This window comes from Muntiacus reevesi, chromosome 6 (genome assembly GCF_963930625.1).
Source record: "Muntiacus reevesi chromosome 6, mMunRee1.1, whole genome shotgun sequence".
In the NCBI taxonomy this organism is placed as follows: Eukaryota; Metazoa; Chordata; class Mammalia; order Artiodactyla; family Cervidae; genus Muntiacus; species Muntiacus reevesi.
Window position 1 is genome coordinate 11883567 of NC_089254.1, and position 25095 is coordinate 11908661.

A 25095-nucleotide genomic window follows, 5' to 3' on the forward strand; every position below is an offset into this window, starting at 1 on the left:
GTCACCTACATCCAGCACCTTCACCATGAATAACCAGTTTATGAGCACTTCCTTAGAGGTGACTTGGTAGAGTATGTCACTTTATGCTGCATATACTGCAGTTAGTGTTGCCATTCAAATTAGGTTATGACGGCATTCAATCAGCTTATTTCAACTAGTTTTGCATAGTCTATTCCCTGAGAAGAACACTTTGGTTAATGTAAAGATAGGTACCATTTATAAACCTTTAAGCAGAAATTGTAAAGAAATACAGCATAGCTTAATTTTAATGGCACCAAAGTACAGGCAAGAGCAGCCCTGATTTCTTCTTTGTAGAACTTATGCTGTCATGGGTAAGACAGACTGCAATCACATGATCACAGATATAATTGTAAAATTTCTGATTCCAATGCTGAAACCACTTCATAAAGTTGTATGCATATATCAGTTATTATTTTGCCCTTGAAAGAACAAGCTTCCCAGGTAGCTCAGTTGTAAAGAGTCAGCCTGCTAATGCAGGAGACTTGGGAGACATGGGTTGGGAGACATAGGTCAGGATGATCCCCAGGAGTAGAAAATGGCACCCCACTCCAGTATTCTGGCCTAAGAATCCCATGGAGAGAGGAGCCTGGAGGGCTACAGTTCATGGGGTCACAAAGAGTCAGACTGAGCACACACACCACCACCCCCAAAATAAGAACAGAGGATGTAAAATCTCCAGTACTAGAGAGCTCTTAAAATATTTCCTGCAAAGATAACATATTTCCTTTTTAAAGAAAAAATGATTTATGTGCCTGTACAAGATAAGTAAAGAATGCAGAAGTTCAGTTTTACAATGTTTATGCATAAAAATGTTTCTGCTTCCTGTGCAGTTATATTTGGATATATTGATTCAGTGATATGAGTACATGTTCTGTATTCATCTCTTTGAAAGAAGTAAACAGAAAATAAACACAGCAGATAGATCTGCAGAATGTTACATGAGAGCTACTGTTCTCTGTAAGAGTGCGTGTGTTTATTTGTACTGTAATCCTGGGGTGGATATCGATGGCATTCATGTTCAAGAGGACAGAAAAGATGAAAGAGGTTGGCTTTATAGACACTGACCTGCAGTCCTTAACCTTTTCTTTTTCTTTATATCCTCTCTTCCCAAGTTGTCTCTCCAAACCTATATTCTCTGAAGCCCAAAAGTTCCAAAAGGTATTTCAGCTTCTGTGTCTATTAAGCAGTTATGTAGACCCTGCTCCCTGCAGTCAGCTGTTGTCTGCGAACCCTTATACCTGTACTTTGGAAAGGCTATTAAACATGGAGGAAATGCTTTGGAATAAGGAAATTCAATTTTGTATTTACTGTGCTTCTTTTGTCAAGTCACTCTACCTCTTTGAAGAGCATTTTCTTCTTCCTCATGAAACAGAGGTATCCCAGCCCCTCACCCTGCCCACTTTGCCTGGGAGGCAAGGGTCCAAATTTAGAGATATGACACATAGGCCAAAGCCGCAGGTCATCTGAAGCTCCTGAGTGTTTCTCATGCATCTGGAAACTTCTCTCAGGAGGTGGTATTTATTAATCTCCTTGAAGTAAGTGTTTCAAAGGTAGATTCTGTGTAGCGTTCATGTATCCTCAGTGACTAGCTGTGTCTGGCACATAGTCTTGTTCAGTAAATGCAGGTTGAATAATGCCTGAGAAATTTCTAAGTTCAGTGACTAAAAGCAAATGATTGAACGCCATGTTGTATGTAGTATGAGAATATTTGGACCCCAGAAGTGACCCATGGTTTCCAGGTGGAGTCTCAGTTTCCTCCCTGAGAGGTGACAGTGATCACACATGCCTCAGCGTTTCCATGATGATCAGATGAAAAGTGTGTTCAAAGCTGGTTCAGATGAGGTGCAGAAGGGAGGGATGGAGTAGGTAGGATCAGACCTGGGATAATCTCTTCACCACTACCTCAGGGTTTCTGTGATGCTCAAATGAAAAGTGTGTCCCAAAGCTGGTTCAGAGGAGGTGCAGAAGGGAGGGATGGAGTAGGTGCCATCAGACCTGGGAAAATTTCCTCTCCACCACCTGCTTCTGCTGGGAACTTGAAGAGTCCATGTAACTTTTCTGAGCCTCTTTCCCTGTCTGAACAGTGAGGTTAACAGTGCCTGTCCTACCTCCCTCACAGATCCATTCGCAGTGAGGAAGGAGGAGATAATGAAAGGTAAAGGATGCTACAAATGTAAGAAATCTTGGGCTAGAGGAAAGGATTGTGGACTGGAATTTATAAAACCTGGCTTTGATACTTATTAGCTCTGCAACTTAAGCTACTAAAACACAGTTTCTTCCTATATAAAATGAAAAAGTTCAGTTAGTATATTTTTAATGCTTTTCCTTTTAATAGTGGTGGATTTCTAGACATTCTGTTAAGGTGCATGCAGGATTAAAATAATTACATAGTAATTACCTATCTATCATTTTAGGCTGTATGAGTAATAGGGAAGCCTTGCACTAAAACTTTTGTCCATCTTCTGAATAATGTCAGAATTTACAGACTTCATCCTGCTTTCCTCTAGCTAAAGGACTGGGCTGTACCGAGTCACGCTGTAAGCTTTCACCAGCGTTCTCACCTCACTGCTTTACGAGTTCACTTCTCTTATGTCATCTGTTTCGGTGAGACGGGAGGGGTAGGATAACTGAAAATCAGCTTGGCTGCTCCACAGTTTCCCCTTGGTTTGTCCCACAGGTCACTTGGTTAATCCAGCGTATGCATTCCTGGGAATGAAAATGCTGGCGTGGGATAAGAGTTTCTACACTCTGCAACCATGACAATCATCTCCAGGGTCTTCATTTCATAAAACGTCACACCTGTAGTACTTGCAGAGGCTGTGGTGGTCTTCCCATCCAGCCCTCTCATTTTTCATATAGGAAACTGGGGCCCAGAGCTGTAGTTTTTTACAGAACATGGTGATTTGAACAAAGAAAATCCAAAGTCCTAACACGTTGTATTGCAGTATAATTGGTTACCCTCCAGGGAGTTACCCGCTGAGAAAATAAAGCCCAGCACTTCCTACAGTTGCCGTGTTCATCATGAATCTACTCTTGGTTCCTTGCTGCTCTTCAGCTAGCACGAGAGGAGCTGGTTTTATTTCAGGTGCAACATTTTACAGCGTTTAGGACTTCTAACTAAGAAGCAGAGTTGGAGTAATCATATGTTAGCCCTTCAAATCATTCTTCCTTAGTCTTGGCTGACTAAGAGTACTTCCCCCTCTCGAGACGGTGGAGTGCAGCAGCCCCTGGGAACCGTGAGGGTGAAAGGAGCCACAACCACAGAGGCAAGACTGCGAGAGCGAGCACGCCCAAAAGCAGGAGAGTGAAATGAGTGAGCAGGGCAGAACCAGATGTAGAAGTGTCAGGATCAGCCCGCAGGAGCAGGAGCAGAGAGGTAGCCTTGTAGCCCACAGAGCCTTCACCCTCGAATGAGACGTGAGAGCGTCACGGAGGGGACATTTCATAAGGAACTCGGGACTCGGTTTCTGGGCTCTTATTCATCAGCATCTAACCCTGGATTCTGACTTCTTTCCCTCTTCATCCTTCCCACATGCCCCTAGTGGTCAGGCAAAAACCAAGGAAATTAAGATTACAAACCAGAGAGAGAGCTGAGGCTTATGAAGTGGTGTGATCTCCAAAGGTTCACATTTCTGTCTTTTCATTAGCCATCTTTCTGATAAGAAAACCTTAGACTTATTTGATTACAATAATATGGGTAGATTACAGTCCCTTTGTACAATCGTAAATTCAAAATGCTCTGAAAAGATTATTATAAAATAATTTTGTGGCAGACGGTGGTAAATCTGACCAAAATTGACAGGCTGCTATTTCCAGTCTTTATGTACCTCACTTAGTGACAATATTCACATGTTTGGTGGCAAAGATATTCATGTATTTGATTACAGAGCGCCTCCACAGACCCTGCTGTGGGCAGTCAGCAATTTATGGAAAATGCATTTTACTAAGTTTCTGAAATTGGAAGAACTCTGAATTCCAAAAACATCTGATTCCAAGGATTTTACAAAAGTGATTTCCAACCTAAAAATTGTTTTCCATAAATTTTGGTGTGTTTTTTTTTTTTCTTTAATTCCTTAAAGAACGATTGCTTCCTTCGTTTTTCTTTCTTTACAAAGCAGAGTGGGGGGAAGGGAGAAGCAAAACAAATCTACATGGTGGCTCTAGAGAGAATCAGCCGTAGCTGAAGCTTTGGAGGGTCCAGGCCCTCATGAGGAGTAAGTGACTTAAAGGACAGACATCTAGATCTGTACTTTTACCTGCAACGTAAGAAAGAAATGACACATCTTGTCGCCGACCTGCACCGTCCTCCTCTCCAGCCCTGCAGCCGCAGCCCGAGCTGTAGAAGAGCTGCTAAGCTAAAATGCGTGCGACTCATGGAGCCAGAGCGCCGCCCTCCTTCCAGATTTGGAATCGACGCTTCCCGCTGGCGTTCTGCGTGCTGTGGCTGTTCAGTCCTCAAGACTGCAAGGCAACAATTTCTTTGACAGTCAGATCACAAAGGAAGAGCTGCAAGGAGGGAAGGAAAATGTGTCTCCTTCTCTTTGGTCCCTGAGCAATTAAATTCATAACCTAATCTGATGTTAGGGAGTGTGGACCATAAACCCTGTGTTTAATTAGCTGGCACCTAGAGAGTCATTTTACACACTAGACATTTTAATTTACAACCTGCTGCACTGTGGCACTTTCCTAGCCCTTCAGCTATATAATAAGGTATTCTCCCAGCTGCTGAGGCTTTAAACATGTAGAAAAATATAGATACGCTTAGTTCAGATTTTTTTTCCTTTCTTTTCCATTTTCAGTTGCAAATCAAACATGCAGTTACAGAAGCAGAGATTCAAAAATTGAAGACCAAGGTAAGCACCAATACATGGTGTTTGAATTGTACTTTCTAGACTTCAGATGCTATGAATAAATTCAACCCAAGCACTAAATGCTTTGTTTCTGCACATTTAAAAGCACACACATGTGAGAGATTCGTTCCCACTGTTAGTGGGACCTAACAGTGCCCACGCTTACGGGGTCAGCACCCTCCGTGAAAACAGCACAGTATTTCAGAACTACAGAGTTACAGATTTGCACCTATGTGGCCCGTTCCCTCTCAACTTTCTCAAGAAGTAAATGTTTATAGTAGTTCAGGCATTCAAACTACATTTTGACTACTAATCCTTAAGCACAAGCTGTTATACTGTATCTTTCCCTTTTATCTTAAATAAATTTAATCATCTTATTTATTTTTAGCTTCCCAGAAATAATGTATTTTTATTAACATAGCACATGAGGTTTCATAAAGAAAAATTCAAATTTATAGTAATTAAATATTATGAAATTTAATTAATATATGAATAATTTATTTTAGGGGCCAGATGCTACTAGAAATCTTTAGACAAATTTAGTTCACGTCATTTAAATTTGTGGGAAAAAACAGGTCTGATAAAAGGAGTGTGTATTTTTAGTTTATATATGAAATAATACAAAATTCAAAAGGGCATTTTTAATTGGTAAATTATAAGGTAAGTTTCAGCCTCTTGAACTGTGTCTAGTTTTATCAAATATGTAGTCTCAAAGATTTTATAATATCTTTTGAATTACTTTAAAAACACAGTTATGTTTATTTTTTTATGGCCTTCTAATAATTGAGACATAATTCCTCCCACACCACTAATAGTCTGTTTCCCTGTTCACATTATATACACTTGTTTTGTTTTTTCCATGTGTTTTAAATGGAGATAAATTAGCAAGGCTATTTTGGGTAAATGGTATTTTCAGCTAATAACTCTGTAGCTCTTTAGTCAAAACATGTCTATACATCATTCATGGTTTCAGCCAAGCTCTGTGAATAATAATTTTTAAATTAGTAGAGATTGGTAAATAAACAATTTGAACACAAAACACTGCCTAATAAAAGGTGAAGGTAAAAACCCAGTCCTGTTTTAAATTGCTATTGTTTCTTGGCATAGAATGGAAGAATAGAAGATTTTTAATTGTTGGTTACTGTCGGGGAAAAAGATTGCCCTCTGATTACAAGTGCTTTAACAAGGTTTATGTGTTAGATATTTAATTTAGAAAAATCTGTAAATGAGTATTTTATATTTTTCTCAAAATTATATTGGCTGTGCCAACTTTCTATTACCTATGCTAATATCCACAGATTAACTTGCTTTACTGTTACTCTTTATATCCATGTTGATAATAATTTTGAAATGTTTTTGACTACTTTCTTACTTTGCAATCTGTTTTGCCAATGTATTTAGTTTAAAATACATATAAAAACATATGTATATTTCCATTTGCTGAATACTGTGTGATTATGGAATGTTTTAGATTTTGAAAATTGGTATTAATAGCTTATAATGATCCTGCATCCTTTTAAACTTTAATGGAGGCATGTGAAATGGGATGCAGCTCTAGTGTAAAGGTTAGATGGTTACTGTGCATAAGTGACCTCTGATCCCTTACGTAAGAGATTAGTCTTGAATTTCCGTAGAAATGAGGGATTTGGACCAGGGTCTTATCTGTTCCTTAACTTTCCTAAAGCAGAAATCAGAGGAAGCTGCCTTTCTTTTCCATTGGAGAGATTTAAATTAATTCAGGAATAATTTATATTTTTACTTACACTGTCATTTATACTTTTATGGAAATTTTATGTCATTTATACATTTATAATTTTATTGAAACTCAGAGCATTGTCAGCAAAATAATGAGCTACAGGCTATTTTCATGAGTCAGTTGAAATAAAACATGTGATAATATTGTCAAAAGGGATTAAGACAAAGTAAAAATAACTTTTATCAGATTATTATCCCCAAGGAGCTTTTCCAAGCATGCTGATGTGTTATATACCACAGTTCTCTTTTAAATATAACAATTTAGTCTTAGAAGACTTCAGTTACTTGTCGAAGGTTTAAAGGCCAGTGTTGGCAGAGCTGGAATTCAAATCTGAACTGTAGACTCCGGGGTCCACCTCTTAATCATTGGCCATACTGTGCTCTGACCCTCTCCTTCCCAGCTTGTCTCTCCCCACTCCTTTCTTAGTTAACATTTTACATATAATTATGTTTTAAAAACAACTCTAAAAGAAAGCATGTTGAAGTTCATTGGATAGAATCAAATTCTAAAACATTTTTTACTACTCGGAGAATTTCATACACTGCATGGTATGCTGGAAAGATCCTGGGAGTTGGAAAGAGATCCATGTTTATCATTTATCAGATGTGTGACCTTCGACAACCATTTCCCTTTTCACACTTCCATTTTATAATCTCTATAATAGTGAAAATCATACTTGCTCTTCTCATTTCAATGTGTTTCATGACTGAGTATATGTAATAATGGAATTTATTCTAAAATATGCTATAAAAGTATGAGAGATTTTTGCTACAAAAGTATCCAGAAATATCCTTGCTTTGACATTTGCTTTGTCCAGCTGCAAGCTGCAGAAAATGAGAAAGTGAGGTGGGAACTAGAAAAAACCCAACTTCAACAGAATATAGAAGAGAATAAAGAAAGAATGATGAAGTTGGAGAGCTACTGGATTGAGGCTCAAACATTATGCCACACAGTGAACGAGCACCTCAAAGAGACTCAAAGCCAGTATCAGGCCTTGGAGAAGAAATACAACAAGGCAAAGAAACTGATCAAGGATTTTCAACAAAAGTAAGCAGCTCCTAGTGATGTAACGGTTTTTGTGTGCATCTAAAGAAGGCTTATATCCAGTAATTTTGTAGTATCTAGTGGAAAAGAAAAGATGACCTCAGAGTCATCCCTTTAAGGAGCATACTTAAAATAATAAATAGACATTAAGTTTTAGAAATCTCTTGCATCAGTGTTTCACGTGCGATTATATTTTCTTTCGTCTATAATTTTTTTGCCACCTCCTGCTTTGTTCTTGTGTTTTGTTGCTAGTTAATCATTTATTGTAACTGTTAAAGCATTTGAACCTCTTGTCCTTTTGAAACATATGTAATTTAGAAGCAAGAAGCCAAGTTGAAGTCATGCAGAATGACCGTTGGATGTAGTGCGTACAAAGCAGCAGCTGGGGCCTTGATGAGGCTGCTTCTCTTTCAGTTCTTAGAATCAGTTAACTTCAGAATCTTCCCACTACAGATAGTGAAAATACTGACTGACAAGACCGCTTGCCCTGCTGCTTTCCTTCCTTTGTGAGAGAATCACAGGGCCTTGGTTCACTACAGTGAGAGACCATCACCACACTTGGCTTTTAAGTTTCAACACCTATTTTCAAGCTAATGCTGCTTTGCTTCCATCTGTTGGATCTTGGTGTAATTTCAGGGAGACCAGGAAGATTTTTTCCATATTTTTTCTTTTTTTTTTCAGACAATTTATTTATTTTGTGTGACTATTTTATTTTATTTTTTTTATTAGTTGGAGGCTAATTACTTCACAACATTTCAGTGGGTTTTGTTATACATTGATATGAATCAGCCATAGATTTACACGTATTCCCCATCCCGATCCCCCCTCCCACCTCCCTCTCCACCCGACTCCTCTATATTTTTTCATCAGTTACTTAGAAAGTAACTCCAGTATCCCTTCTGGTCTTGCATGTCAAGCCTTAAAAGCTAAGTATATATGTAAGATTCATGGTATCTGTTACTTCCTATCATGGAAATAATGGTTTTAATGTTTAAAAGGTATTGCTATAAAAAGTATATTAAAAAGGAAGCAGTTGTTCTTACGACTGTGAATTCAATACATCTCTATTTTAATCCTTATTAAAAGTATTCCTAACTCTTATTTCATGTAATAATTTTATACTAAATTCTACCAAATTTGCATATTGCATTCCAAACTCTCAAATGGAGATATTTCTCCTTGTCCGCATGATATCTCAGATGTGTAGTGACAGCTTCCCCTCCATGTTTCTGACCCATTCAGCCCCCTCTATGGTCATTTCTAGGAAGCAGTCTTATAATAATTATCTTTTCAAAATCCTTACCGTCCATTCCATCAGTTTGCTAGGTAAATGACTTTATAAATGTGGAATTATTTCTGCTGAACATGTAATTGTCTCCACTAAAGCACCAAGGTGGGTCATTGGTTCAGTAGCTTCTATCTGAATATGAACAGGTGCTCCAGAATCAGGAGCTACAAATGAAAATCTCAATAAGCAGAATCAAAGCATTTTTATTTACTTTGTATATCTTTAAAACATTTTATTTGCTTTCATTACTAGATGCCTTTTCTCTGTGACTGAGTTTTATTTATTTAAATAGCTGTCTAGTTACTTATTTCACTATGTGGCTCATTGCTTCAGATAAGAATTTTTGTATTTCCTCATTTATTGAGTATTTGATGCACTGAGATCTATTATTTTCTCCTTAAGAGAACTTGATTTCATCAAAAGACAGGAAGCAGAAAGAAAGAAAATAGAAGATTTGGAGAAAGCTCATCTCGTGGAAGTTCAAGGCTTGCAAGTACGGGTGAGTCATGTGCACAAAGCCACTGGATGATGGAATAGTCAGACAAAACTTAACTCGAAAAGATACATGCCACCCCTGTGTTCATGTCAGAACTATTCACTACAAACAGCTAAGACGTGGAGACAACCTAATGTCTGTCGACAGATGAATGGATAAAGAAGATATGCTGCATTTATACAATGGGATAGTACCCGACCATTAAAAAGAATGAAATAATGCCACTCACAGCAGCATGGATGGACCTAGAGATTCTCATACTAAGCAAAATAAGTTAGAAAGACAAAGACAAAAACCGTATGATATCACTTATATGTGGAATCTAAAATACTACCAAAATGAACACATCTATGAAATAAAAAAAGACTTACAGACATAGAGAATAGGCTTGTAGTTGCTAAGGGGAGGTGATGAAAAGACTGGGAGTTTGGGATTAGCAGATGCAGACTATTATGCATAGGTTGGATAAGCAGCAAGGTCTTATTGTGTAGCACAGGGAGCTATACTCAACATTCTGTGATAAATCATAGAATATGATAAAAAGATAAATCATAGAATTTATCTTTGTGACCCCATACACTGTAACCCACCAGATTCCTCTCTCCATGGGATTTTCCAGGCAAGAATACTGGAGTGGGTTGCCATTTCCTTCTCCATGGGGTTTTCCTGACCCAGGGATCAAACCTGAGTCTCCTGCATTGCAGGTGGATTCTTTGCCAACTGAGCCACCAGGAAAACCCATGATAAATCATAGTGGAAAAGAATATATATATATACGTATACACACACACACACACACACACACATATATATATATACATGTCTGCATGTATATATACATATATATATATAAAACTGAGTCACTTTTCTTTACAGCAGAATTTAACACAATATTGTAAATCAACTATATTTTAATAAAATTTAAAAAAAAAAGAATAATTGGGTAGTTTTGCCTAGGCTTGGAGAAGAGTGCTGCTTTATGGTTTCATGAGTGTATTTTTTTTTTCTCTCTTAGATTAGAGATTTGGAAGCTGAGGTGTTCAGGCTACTGAAGCAAAATGGGACTCAAGTTAACAACAACAACAACATCTTTGAGAGAAGGACATCTCTTGGTGAGGTCTCTAAAGGAGATACCTTGGAGAACTTGGATATCAAGCAGACATCTTGTCAAGATGGCCTAAGTCAAGGTTTGTTCAACCTAATCATAAAAATTGTTTTTAACGACTATAAAATTTGGCCTTATATTCTTCTTTGTTTTACTCAGAGATTTAAAAATTGAAAAAGCTTTCCTGCTTTGGGAAAGAAGAAAGGGCTTATCAAAATAGTAACCTATCATTTTGCTCTTGTTTTATCAAAAATAAATCTTTGAAGTAAAGAAACAACAAAATTTCAAGTTTGAAAAGCCAGATACTAATTTTAAACCACATAAACTTGGTAGGCTTAATGAACTGCCTCAAGCTGATGGTTTATCCCATCTAGGGTGAGTTACACTACTTAGGGATTAATGAGGAAGGCTGAAAATGAGTGATTTTTTAAGTTCCTAGAATGAAGATCTTTTTCATAACATCAGAAAGCTGACTACCCACTTCCATCATTTAGAATTCATTGAGTTAAGAAGTTCTGTATAGTTTTCTGCTTTTACCTTGAGGAGTTGTGTATATGTCTCATTGTCTCATTCTTTCCTATCAAAGACCAAATCAGACCAAAACGTTGGAAACGTTTTCTATTGATAATGGAAATATTAATAAAGGAAATGGTCTTCTTTCATATACCAACCATAAATGAATCATTTATTTTCTTCCCCCAATGCACCTGTACATGGATTGTGTGTATAAGAATGTAAATGCTTTAATATGTGTAGTATATTTATAAATTTTAAAATGTGTTAAGAATTTATGAAGATAAATACATAGGAAGACATTAAACTTTCCATTTCATCTCTTAAAATTTCTACCTAGTGGACGTTAGAAAAAATGAAAATAAAAGAAAGTCATGCAGTAGCATTGTCATGAAGGGACTGACAACTCACAAGCAGTGGTTTGACGTGCAGTAAAACTGAGATCACTAATGAGCTGTGTAATTCTTTGATGCTCTTTCACACATATTAAAATGTCGCCAATGAGATTTTCTGGATAAGCAAGTGTTTATATCATATCATTAACTTTCAGAACTAAACTCTTAGCTGTTAAAAATGAAAAGTATTGGAAATTTTCATTTAAAATTGAAGTAATATTTAGAGATTTGAGTCTCTTCACTAAGTTTATATCCTTTTGCTGTGTTTTCCCTTACTATGACATAAGCTATAAATAATGGCTCCCAGTGGTTGAAGAAAAGTATTTAGCACCAACATTACCACTAACTGAAGAAGTGTATGGCTTCAGGAAGGTCATTTAACTTCTCTAGGCTGGTTTTTTACTATGCATAATATAAAAATAGCAGTACTTCTTTCTTCTCCCCCCTTAACAGTGTTTGAGATGAGGAAAAGAAATTTTATTAGAGCCTTATAGAGTTACAATTTTTATATCTGGAACTCTGTAAGATGATTTTCTTAAAAAATGGAAATCAAATCAGTGTGTTTTTTCCCACTTTTTTTAATATTTTAATTCTTCAAATTCACTGTAGTTTTTATAATAAATACATATTCCTGCTGTGCCATACACAAAATATTATCAGTAACCAGTGGCTTTGCAAAGTCTGATTCATTTCTTTTAGTTCAGAAATCAGTATCTTGTCAGACATATAATTAACAGTATTTATTAAATTATATGACTACAGAAGATCAACATACTTTATTGTTAATATGTTGATTTGGATCAAAAGCTTACATTTCTTCAGAACCCTTTTTCTTCTATTCTGCACCCTCCATTTTACCACATAATTATCAGTTTCCCTAGCAACACTGTCGGTTCACGGTGAAATGCAGAGACTACTAATTCTTCCTGAAACCAATTCATGCTTGTGTGGTAGAGGTGGAATCAGTCATCTCTGACATTAGTAGCATACATATCAAACAGTCCTCTTCCAGTTTTGCTGCCGAGGACAGTCAGTGATAAATCTCCTTGAATTTCAATTGCTTGATCACATAAACTAAAATGGCTTGGTCAGTAGCTAGATAGGAATGCTCTGGAAAGCACTTTTCTAAATTGATCCTTTGCTTCTGTTGCTAGGGAACGCTGAAGTAGTTGAGGTTTAGAAAAGGAAGTAAAGCAGCGGACCAAACACAGGTCATTTGGCATTTAATTACCACCCCCACCCCCAAGCACACACCTTTTTGCATCAGGATAGATACAACAGTGGAGGTCGGTTCTGCTAGTTTTCACCCTTGAGGTGCAGGGCTTTGTCTCCTTACCTCCTGTAGACTGTCCGGCTCTGATTTGTTTTCCAAGCGCTGGAGTCTTATTGACAGAATGAGTGGTTTAGCATCTTTTTGGGTCTGAGTCAGCTCAGTGAAGCAAAAGGATTATCAATTACAGGCCAGTGAAGAACTGTGTTGGGATGAAATAGTGAAAGAAAAGGAAAGAGAGGGTGAAGGAGGCAGAAAGGTAAGAGGAGGAAAGAAAGAGCATGTAAGCAGTCACTTCTTCTCAAGAACTCATCCTCTTTTAGGAACAAGCTTCCCAGCTGTGGATGGATTAATTGTGTGACTCTCTTATTAAATTATTGTACATATTTAGAGTGATAAAACCATTTTTCAAATCATGCAAAAATTTACCACAGTTAAATTTCTATTCAAACATCATACATATGGCTTTTTCTATAAACTAAGCCTACTGAAATATCTCATTAAAATGTGGGCATATTGGGAATTTCCTGGCAGTCCAGTGGTTAGGACTCTGCATGCTCACTGCCGAGGGTCCCGAGTTCAATCCCTGGTCTGGGAACTAAGCTTCCCACAAGCTGCATCATGCAGCAAAAAAAAAAAAAAAAAGTTATATATACAGATTATATATACAAACATATTATTTAGTACAGTTTGGTACTTTTTTCTTAAAGTACATAAAGCAAGTGTAACAGTTTTTGTTTTTGTTTTTTTCACCCACAGACACAACAGACTCTAATCAGTTCTAGTTTATACCAGTATGCCTGTCAGATATTAGTTTACATGTGTTTCAGAATGTAAAAAATGGCAGTTTTGTCCTACTGCTGTGTTTCCTGTTTATAATTTCTTGGTGTCTGAATAATGCTGGTCTATATAAGGGTTCTCTAGTTTGTGTCCAAAGGTCCTGAAGTGATGAGAAATGTCTGTGGCCACCCAGGTGTTCAAGTCAGGATTGGAAAAAGAGCAGAGAACAGGCTTGCTTGTTAGAGAGATCCTGGTAGAAGAAAGAGTTGTAGTTGTAGTTTGATTAAATTCCCTAAAAAAACTCACTTAAATAACATGCTCTTACTGAGCCTCCAGGTATTCCAGATGAGGCAAGTGAAGGTTTTGGTTGGTTTAGTTGCTAAGTCATGTCTGACTTGTATAACCTCGTGACTCCTCTGTCCATGAACTTCTCCAAGCAAGGATGCAGGAGTGGGTTGCCATTTCTTTCTCCTCAGGGATCAAACCCAGGTCTCCTGTATTGCAGGCGTATTCTTTAATTACTGAGCCACCAGGGAAGGGTTTGGTATGAAACGAATAGATAATATGAACATTTTAAGAGATGGAGAGGGAGGTTGAAAGTGGGAAAACAGTGAATAAAATTAGAATAATTTTTTCCTGATTCAGAAACCTTATGTTAAAGGTGGGACCTTATATTCAAGGTGTGTCGTAGGGTATTTTTGGAGTAAAAGTAGGCTTTGGATGCATGAAGAACAGCTTATACTTAATTCTGTAAGCTTACAGTTTTGTTTTTTCTTAGAAATTAAAAACTCTATTAATGGAAAAAGATAACATTTGCCAAGTCAACAATAATGATAACAAGCAATACTTTCTAGCACAATATTGTATATCAACTATACTTCACTTAAAAAAAAATCCTGGGAAACGAAGCAGTATTTCTACAGGGCAGGCAGTGTTTTAAGTTACTCATAGTAACTCACTTAACTCTCACAACAATCCTAAGAATAGTATTGCTGTCGTCCCATTTTACAGATCAGAAACTGTAGATGAAGAAATTAAGCTTTCTGCCCAGACTCTGGTGGTTCAGACGGTGAAGAATCTGCCCTCAATGCGAGAGACCTTAGTTCAGTCCCTGGGTTGGGAAGATCCTCTGGAGGAGGGGATGGCAACCCACTCCAGTCTCCTTGCCTGGAGAATCCCCGTGGACAGAGGAGCCTGGTGGGCTGCAGTCCCTGGGGTCGCCAAGAGTCGGACACGACTGAGCGATGAAGGATACAGCATGCATTCTCAGTGAACAGAAGAGCTGTTCTCATCCAGCTCTACACCCCATTTTCTTAACTACTCAGCTGAACTGTACTGCTCTTTTGGAATGTGCTGCTTCTCTTAGACAACTGATGGGAACTCTGCCTTCAGAAAAGGCTGGAATCATAAGAAGTCCGAAAATCCAAAGCAATACCGTTAATAGCATTGAGGCATAATAGGAACTGGGTCACTAGTAGGCTTGTAAGTGTGATTCAAGGATCCCTTTGAACTTTGGGCATTACTACCAAATACTTCTTTTATTTCATATCCATCTACTCAGCCAGTGGACCACTGGTTAAATAACACTGAATGTTATCTTCTCTAAAGTATGAACATGGAATATTACATATAAAGCATTTTATCCTTAGTTCCTTTAGTTACTTTCTATTTCTTAACTCTAATGAAAGCTGTGCAAGAAGAAAATGACTTAAATTGCAAGACAGCAGATTATAGGAGAGGCTTGTGCTTCGTTACTTGGTTGTGTCCGACTCTTTGTGACCCCATCATCAACTGTAGCCCGCCAGGCTCCTCTGTCCATGGGGATTCTCCAGGCAGGAAGACTGGAGTGGGTTGCCATGCCCTCCTCCAGCGGATCTTCCCAACCCAGGGGTCGAACCCGGGTCTCCCGCCTAGCAAGCGGATTCTTTGCCATCTAAGTCACCAGAGAAGCCACTTTCGTAATAGATTGTGGCTGGAATTAATTAGTTAATCCTGATATCTTAAAAAATACAAATATTTCTTAGCTACCTTTTAGGTTATTTAAGAAATCTTGGAGAAAATAATACCTTCCTTCTGTTTCTGCTTTCCCTTACTCTTTTTCCACAAAAATGGTTTGGCTGTTGCATTAAAGCCCAAGATTTCTTAAAAGTAGATTTCTGAGATAGTAGTCTACATTTGAATCCTGAACTCAGTAAGTTGAAAACCTGGGACTTATGGACATGTCAGTAGAACTCTGAGCCCGCTTAGGTAGTCACACCAGCCAGTTCTTTGGTCATTGGCCCTATCCTTGCTTGTTGTGACCCAGTTGTTAGCTTATTGGTTTGCACTGAATCTGATTTTTCTGATTTCATATTTAAATAAAGTCTTTATGAAAAAGAGCAAGGGAAAGTAAACAACTGTTAGTAGATTGACCTCTGAGCATTAGGAAATCTCCCTCTTTATTTCTAGTAGTTGACCTTATTATTGATTTTATTTGGTATTTGAAGGGCTATGTTGGCTTTCTTTTAGTGTTTATGAGATGTCTTTTTCCATTCTTTTATTACAAATTGTCTGTCTTTTGTAAGCAATGGATGGTTGCCTATTTTTATTACAGTCTCGATCTTATGTTTAAAAATTTTTCTCAACTTTAGAAAGTTGCTATTTATTTATTGATATATTGAGTTTAAATCTAACATCTTACTGTTTGTAAATCTTTCTTTGTTCTTTTTATCTACTTGTTTGCCTTCTTTTGGATTGATCAAATGGGAATTTCTTTTATTTTTTCCTATATTAACCTTATTCTTTTTGTGTGTGAATACCTATAGATAGAATCTAGAATATTTGCTGGAGAAGATGGATTGACTGTTATTAAGATGTTCCCATTCAACTGTTGTGGGGGTTTTGTTTGTAAATAAGTTTATTTTCATGATTAAAAACAATTTTTTGAATAATGACAAAGAACTTCTAAACATGAAAGAATCAGTGGCTATATCTTGTAAACAATATTTGAAATCAGATGGACAAGTTTTATTGCCAGGATTCATTTTATTAAAAATAATCCATGTGTTGTTTCCATGTAAAGTCACGACTTGTTTTATTTGAGAACAAGTCCCTACCGTGGTTAAGCATAAAAATGTCTTCCATAATTGGAGTGTGACCTGCATTACTGAGTAAATATTTCATAAATATCCTCAAAGAGTTGGGGATTTGTTTTTCTTTAAAAAGCATTCTTTTTATACAAGTGTCTTTCTTAGTGAGCTTTTAATAGAGGGTTAAAGTTTATACTTCCTGGCGAATGCCTTGAGTATATCTTTTTGTATAGCTAATGTAGTATATATCTGTATATTTGATAGTTAGGCTGAATATGGGGTTAATACAGGTTTATGAGGTTTAAACTAACACAGTTGTGTTCCGGAATAGAGTTCTTCCTTTATTTTCAGATGAGCAGAGTGAACACCCACTGGCTGGCCAGAATTCTCTTTATTTAAAATAAAACAAGCTACTTGTTCACAAAGATAAATGTTGAATCTAGAAATACATTTTTAAGATCTTCATATACATTATCATGACCACCTGTATCTATGTAAGAAAGACAAAGTTGGTTTAATATTAGAAAGCTCATATAATTCACACATTAACTAGAAGAAAAATGTATATAGTCATCTTATTAGATGAAGACAAACACTAAATAAAGTTGAACACTTATTCATGATAAAAAGTTTCTTAAACTAGAAATACATATGAACTTTCTTGTTATATGAGGGTAACAAGTCTCTGTCAGTTATCATGTTTGGTGGTGAAATGTTAAAATCAAGAATTCCCTTTAAAATGAAGACTACTTTTAACATTTCACCATAACTGTTTATTACACATCTACTCAGTGTTGTCCTGGAGGTCCTATCAAGAAGTAGAGAAGAGATAAAAGATACAAGGAATGAAAAGAAGCAACGTTATCATTATTCACCAGTAATAAAATTAAATATATAAGAAAACCTCAAGAGTCTTCAGATTATTAGAATTATTCAGTTTAACATGCTTTTACAAGCTACCATTTATGATAGCAACAAAAAAAATAAAGTATCCAGTGTGAATTTAACAAAAGAAGCTCAAGATCCTTGAAAAGACATTCAAGAAGACCTGTATGAATCAAAAGAGATAGGAAGTTTTAATATTGAAAAATGACATTATGCCAAACTAATCTATATATTCCATGCAGTTTCCATCAGAATTTGAACAGGTGATTTTTCAGAATTTGACAGGTAGTTTCTAAATTGTAGGTGGACAAACAACTTGTTGGCCCAGAATAATCAAGATATTCCTGAAGAATACCAAGGAGAGGGAACCTGTTCTTTTAGTTGCTGAGATTCGTTGTAAAGCAACACTATTAAGACAGTGTGGTGTAATCCCTGCAACTGACGGGTAGACCAGTGCAACAGAATAGAGTCCAGAAAGAGACTGGTCCGTTCATGTTAGTTTGAGAATGATACAGAGCTGACATGACAGATCAGTGGGGAAAGGATGGGCCAACAGACAGCTGGGGAAACTGACCACTCACGAGAAAACTGAAGTTGGATCTGATCTCATACCATCTGTGAAATAGATTTCAAATGGATTAAAGTCTCAACAATGAAAGGCAGCATTTAAAACTTTTATAAGAAAATGTAGGAGAATGCTCATGTGATATCTTATTTAATACAAAAATTTCCAAATCATAAGCAAAATTTGATAAATTTGAGCACAATAATATTAAGAAAATCTGATTTTGAAAAGACGTTAGTAAAGCTTAGAAGCCAAAAATTGAGCGAGGCTATAGCCCATGTAACTAAGAAAAAAGATGATTATTGTTATCCAGAATATACTTAAAACTTACCCAATCATAAAAAAACACAACTAGCATAATAGAAAAATGGACAAAACACATAAGCAATCTGTTCACAAAAGAAGAAACCCAAAGGTTGGTGAACATAAATGTTCAACCTTTTTAATAAAAACAAAATGATTGACAAAGATAAAGTTTCGTATGTGATAGCTAGTATGTAGGGGAAAAAAGGAAAACTCATACAACTATTTTGTTAAAACAATTTGAATTGTCTAGTAAAATGGAATATGTGCAAACTCTGTGGCCCAGTATGTTCACTTCTGAGTGTATATGTGTGCTCTCTAGAAATTCTTGCTGTGTGCCAGGAGACTTGTTCAAAAGGGCACAGTGGCATCATTCATGATAGCTACAGTTAAAAGGTAATTAATCCCGATCAAACTTTTCAACATAATATTGAGCAGACAAAAAGAAAAATGATTTGAAGAATATTATATACAATTCATTACCATGTATGTAAAGTTTATAAAGCAAGCAAAATTAATCAATATATTCTTTAGAGATACTTTTGTGGAATAACTAGGAGGAAAAAAACAAGGGTTGCAACTAGGAACAGGGCATAGACAGGGCTTCAGAAGTAATTTTATTTCTTAGACTCAATGGTAGTTACGTAAGTGTCTTCTTCCCTCTTCTATTTCTATATGACTTATATAGGTAGTATACTTTTTTGCTTAAATAAAATATTTTTAAATATAAAAAATTTAAGTAGCATAATTAAAAGATGAGAATGAGAAAAGCCACAAAGGTTTTTTTTTAGGCTTAAATACTAGTTTAAGATTTTATGGGAAAATAAAAAGTCAGCATCAGCCATACATTTATATTGATAAGAAAGTTCCTAGACTTTGGACTCCTCCAGAAAATCATTTTTTGCTGAGGCTGTAACCTTGTGTTGTCTTTGTCTTTTTTTTGCCTTTCCCCTAGTCCTCACCGTTAGCAACTCTTTTCTGATACCTGTGGATTCTAGGCCAGGCCAGACTCCTATCATCACATCTGATTTATTTCCTAATGGAGTCTGAGAATACACTAAACATTCACTTTTAGCACTGGAATCCAGAATATTAAACAAAAGTTAAAGACATAGTTAAAGTCAGAATTCGTGAAATGGCAAGGTATTAGAAGGAAAGTGAATGCTTGTACTCCATTATCAGGGGTGTTCTATACCACACATGAGGTACAGAGCAGTATACTAATCATTCCATGCTGGCATGTTGTTTAGTTCTAAACTGAGGCGGGGAGAATTCTCAACTAGATTCAAGCTTTCTTTATCGTGCATATAGATATAATTTATTGGTATACTTTCACAATTTTCATTATTCCTGAACAAATTATTTTCAGTAACTTTTAATCCCCAGTAAGTAATTTTGGCCATGAAATATTATTGATTTGTACTAATTAAAGGTTGAAAATTCCCAGTGAGTCACTGTGGGAAATTTTAATGAACAAGCCAAATGAGTGAGAAATCAATACTTATTGATTGTTTTCTGGCATATCATTAAAGCCAAAATCTGTTCTCTTACCCAGAAAGCAAAGCACTTAAATTGCCTGTCTAGTTTTGTGCAAGTTTTGCATCTGTCTGTGTGTGAGCCATTAAGACTTTTGTTGCCAAATCAACGAGGCATTCAAAAGGAGGTATTGAGTTGCAAAATGGCAATGCTGCTTGGTTCATATTTCTCACTGCATCTTCATAAGTTCACAGAAGTCACCAGACCCTTCAGTCATCCTGAGATATGTATGAGTACTAGAAGAGAGCTAGAGTTGTTTTGATAGAAAGCAAGTGATTTTTGTCAGAATGAGCTTAAGCTTAGTAATTTTCTGTTAATTTTAGGAAAAGTGAGCTGCTTTTTTTTTTTTTTTTTTTTTTGGTTTTTGAGTAAAATTCAAAAGCCAGTTGAACTATAAAGGTAGATTGTGATCTTCTGGAAGTAAAGACGGTTTTAACCCAAATGTGGAATATAACTCCTTTTCAAAGAAATTGTACAAGATAGCTGTATTTTGAAATGTTTCTTTTGTTTTATAATGTGGTTCGCCATGGGGTCACAGTTATATAGTTTGGAAGACACCATATGGTTATGGTAAGGTATGTTGACCAAAAGAATAGGCTGGGAATCAGGATGGAGGGATATAAAAGTGGAAAGGAGAAGACGCTGCCCAGTGTTTCTCTATGCAGTGTGCACAGTGGGCTCCTGTGCTTTATTCAGGATTTCACTTAAGGTGAAATTTATTCTATCAGCCAAGAGGTAAACAGGATCAATTATGGGATCATAGCATCTAGAGAATTAAAACTCAAAAAATGAACAGCTGTTTCCAGCATGGGGACCAGAAAGTTATCTTGTATGCATAGTCCTGAACAATCTGCCAACCATGTTGTTCCAATAAAGTTTAAGTTCCTTACAGTTTTTTCTGTTTCTGTGGGGCACAGACGTCAGATTATAATTGAATTCTTGTAGATGGGCTTGAAATAATGTTCTACTTCGATACTGGCCCTGATTATTTATGATACCTACAGGAACTTATGAGAAAAGTTCGGGAACATTAGAATGTAGGTATACTAAAAATTCTGTTGCTTGTGAGCTGTTGGGTTTTTTTTTGATGAAACAGAAGAGTTTAGGGGCACCAAAAAGTCATTCTGATTTTTATTGTGGTTTTAATGTTTGATTTATTCAAGTTACATTATCAAAAACATAGTTCTTTAAATTTTTAATTTGATTTGCAAATCAATACTAAGTGATCTTTGAATATTTAGTTCCTATATATAGACTTAGCTAATTGAACTTCTGCAAACGTTTTAAATTGCATTTATGAATTTGTTATATTTGATTTCCTTTTTATGTACTATTAGCAACTGACAATATTTAAAGTACTTAAGAAGTCCTTCTACATATCTATTATTGTTAAATGTATTGTAAATTTTAAGTTTCCTTAAATCTTCTAATGCTGTACATAATTCAGTCTTTCCTCTAGTCGAAAGATACTTTCCCATTTAGGAAGCAAACGACTCTCATCTCAGGTAACTTAGGTTATTCTCTACCAAAGGCATAAAATCTGAATTCTTTCCGTACTATAATCAAGGAAGATGTAGCATCAAATATATAATTTTGGAAGTCACCTAATTAGCATGCTTGGAATTACTAATATCTAGAGATTTTTGACAGAAAAGCTAATATGGTACCTGTAGGAGACCCTGAGTAAGAACACGGAAGCTTGTTTATTGTCATGTCAAAGACTCTAGAATGTTAAGAAAAGGACATTCACATAATCCACCTTTCTAGACCCAAGTTCTACACTTGACTTCATAGTCCTACTCACAGAAGTCTGCAGTTCCCAGCCAGTTTGCCCATTTGATTTAATTTAACATCTATTCAAATTTTAGGTAATGCAGATCTTTTCTGTCAAAGTCTAAAGATAGCTGACAATGAAGGAGTCCTAAGATATTGAAATGCCTCGTTGTCTAAATCTAAATTCTGTATCCCTTTATAGTCTCAGAATCAAGCAACTTGTACAAGTGTTTCAAATGATATATGGTGGAATTTAGGATATCTCATATAGTTTTTTGTTTGTTTGTTTTTCTGACTAATAGCCACTTCTTCTATGGGTAGGCTAGTCTAGTGGCATTTCTAAAGAGTCATTCCTGAGATATGAACTACAGAAATGACCCCTGAAAGTATAGTCTTAAAAGATACAGACAGCAAAACCTGGACCTCTCTCTACTCTGAGAATAGGAGTGACCATAAACTGAAGAAGGCTGAGTTAAATACCAGACTACACTGGAAAAACACTACATTAAAACGAATAGCCAAATTATGTTTCAAAGGCCATATGGATAGTTTTGAGATTGCATTTGTTGATAAAGAGGTAAAAAAGAATTCCTCAATATTTTTCAAAGATTAGCAAATGAAATGTATACATCAATAAAGTCAGACCTAATTAAAACTTAGGAAACAATAATCTTCTGATTGATCTAAAAGGGTAAGAAATCAAGTCAGCCTCCTAAAATTTCATGAATACTACCTGGGGTACAAAATTTGTCAGGTTTTCGGTGACTGTAAAGAAATGAATTACTAATAGAGTTTAGAGTGAGAGTTGCCCATGGGTGGGTTCCTAATCAAAGTGCTATCATTACATGAGCTAAAGTTGTATAACTTGACCTCAAATTACCATAACTGCTTCAGTACATCTTCCCCTACACCACTAAAACAGAAGTAGCTGGAAGGAAGCTAAGCTGTAGGGTCTTCTTTAGTCCAAATCATCTGGCCGTAAAATGGCCAAGCAGACAAACAGTCTCCATATATGTAATAAAGGCAGCCTTCTCACGTCAGGGCAGTCTGATGGTCACGGGGACTTTGACTGGGTATCCTGGGCTGATATCAGCATCTGAGTCCTAGAACACCGGAGCTATCAGATTAGAATGAAATTAAGATGTCTCTAAAATAAAATATACTAAATGTGTGCTTTTTCTTTTTTGCTAATTTTAATTACATGTCATGTATAGATTTTTCTAAAATATCTTAACACAAAAATTTTTTTTTAACATTACAAGTAAGACTGAGGCACCTGTTGACCAACCTCTTCAAATCTAATATCTTCTTTGAAGGTAACCACCATTATCAGTATGAAGTGTATCTTTTCAGTTCACTTGCTATGAAATTATATGGACATATTTACTGTTAGAAAATGTATTTTATGTTGCTGTTTTTTAATATTTAAAATGAATATACATGTTGTTCTGCAGTTTGCTTTAGTCACTTAAGAGTGTCTTGCTATATATTTTTTTGTATGTCAGTAAATAAAGACATTTATTATGTGCTCTTCCAAGTATTTATATATGTGTTAATGCATTTAGTCTTTATTATGTTGTTATCATCATGTGTTTAGAAGCTGAGGATTCTGAGGGAAAGAGCAATTAGATAAATTGCCCAATTTAGTGACAGCCTCTGTTTTGGATTCTATTCAAGGAACACTAACCCCAAGTCTCCTCTCATGGTGACTATTTCACACCATCTCTCTGAAGTACATTAGCCCCCTCTGATACAATATGTATCAACCCAAAGCCCTATGGGCCTGTCTTTAGTGAACTTGCAGTGATTGAATGATGTGCAGATACTGTTTGAGTTTAAAGATGCCACCATCCTGGACTGGTGATCTGTTTCACACTTGATAATATACATGTTTCAATGCTATTCTCTCAGATCATCCCACCCTCTCCTTCTCCCATAGAGTCCAAATGTCTGTTCTAGACATCTGTGTGGTACACTGGGATGACCCAGAGGGATGGGATGGGGAGGGAGGTGGGAGGGGGGTTCAGGATAGGGAACACATGTAAATCCATGGCTGATTCATGTCAATGTATGGCAAAAACCACTACAATATTGTAAAGTAATTAGCCTCCAACTAATAAAAATAAAGGAAAATGAATAAAGATGCCACCAAGTTCCTCATTAAGCTCAGCATTTTGGTTGATAATAGCACAAGCCAGGCAGGGTGGTGTATAAGGTGTGAGTGTTTTTGAGGAGAATAATCCACGTAACACAGAGCAGACCCCATTGTCATGCTGCTCCAGTTCCCTCTGCTGATGTCTGATCCGTGGGCAGCATTCCATTTACATCAAAAACAACATCAGTCTAGTGGAAAACCTGAGTGACTCACACCATTACTGTAGGGAGCTGGTTTCTGTATAATATGATCTATAGCATCCTAATTTCACAGAACATTTTTCATAACAGCTGCTAAAATTGTGATCAAATCCATTAAACTCTTTTAAAGGATCCAATGTGAATCAATACTGAAGCTAGCCTTAAAATGCAGGCATTTTGAGGTGATGTCCCACCCACTCAAAGCTGCATTATTGTCAGCTGCTTCATACCTTTTCTGTCTCTTTCTGCTGTGTTTATTGATCCCCTTGTGTCTGCTCTTCTTTTGTATTTCTAGCTGCATTTGAGTCAGAGATAAGCTGTTTAGAGCCTGAAGGGTCTGGAAGAAAGAATAGAGAAGAAAGGAGAGGAGGGGAAAAGGAGTTTTCCTCTGCTTCTAATGGACAGCAGAACAAGAAGCCCTTAAGAGAAGGGGTAGAGGAAGAACCCAGGGCGTTGGGCTATGAAGGCAGCGTTAGCTGTGCTGTTGACTAAGGTCTCTGCAGAGCGGAATGCCGGGAGAAAACATGGCCGCTTAAACCCTTACGCTGTGAGGTGTTTTCGCGCGTGCGTAGTCGCTCAGTTGTGTCCCGCTCTTTACACTGGACAGCCCATGGCGTAGAAACGTTGAACCAGCGGAACCATCGTCATCCACAAAACGGACAGCGCATTTTCCCATCCAAACATTGTATTTCTTGGGTAAATACCCAGTCAAATGAAATCCCTCAGTGTTTTTGTTTGTTTTTGTGTTTTTTCCTCCTAATGCTATATCATCTGGGAATTTGCCAAATAAGCCCTTGATGAGTATTTTTGTTTGGAACATAAAGTAAGACTACAAAGAGGTTTCAAACAAGGTGGAAGATTGCTGGCGAAGTTTACTTTCAGACTTGAGAGTGGCCTTCTCGGATGAGGCTAGGCTTCTGAGGACTGCGCTCTCTCCAGTCTTCCACAGATTAAGTGTGATACGGTCAGTAGACAAGTTAGTGACCACGTAGCCTTGGTTTTCCTACCTGAAAGATAAAGCTGGGCTGGAACCCCTAAGGCTCACTGTAATATTCTGATTCTTACATGACGTGATTAAAAAAAGCCAGCTTC

At 36.7% G+C, this 25095-nt stretch overlaps 1 protein-coding gene and 1 pseudogene across 7 annotated transcripts in view; one reads left to right on the plus strand and one right to left on the minus strand.

The window, feature by feature from the left end:
* PPP1R9A (protein phosphatase 1 regulatory subunit 9A) overlaps positions 1-25095 on the plus strand; it is a 326505-nt gene that overhangs the window by 263121 nt on the left and 38289 nt on the right. For all 7 annotated transcript variants that reach the window (XM_065939108.1, XM_065939106.1, XM_065939112.1 and 4 more), the window contains 4 exons: positions 4821-4874; positions 7445-7674; positions 9362-9458; positions 10471-10642. In XM_065939108.1, the coding sequence (XP_065795180.1) occupies positions 4821-4874; positions 7445-7674; positions 9362-9458; positions 10471-10642 (553 nt within the window). The remainder of the gene's footprint in view (positions 1-4820; positions 4875-7444; positions 7675-9361; positions 9459-10470; positions 10643-25095) is intronic.
* Positions 21950-22044, minus strand: LOC136171331 (small nucleolar RNA U3; annotated as a pseudogene).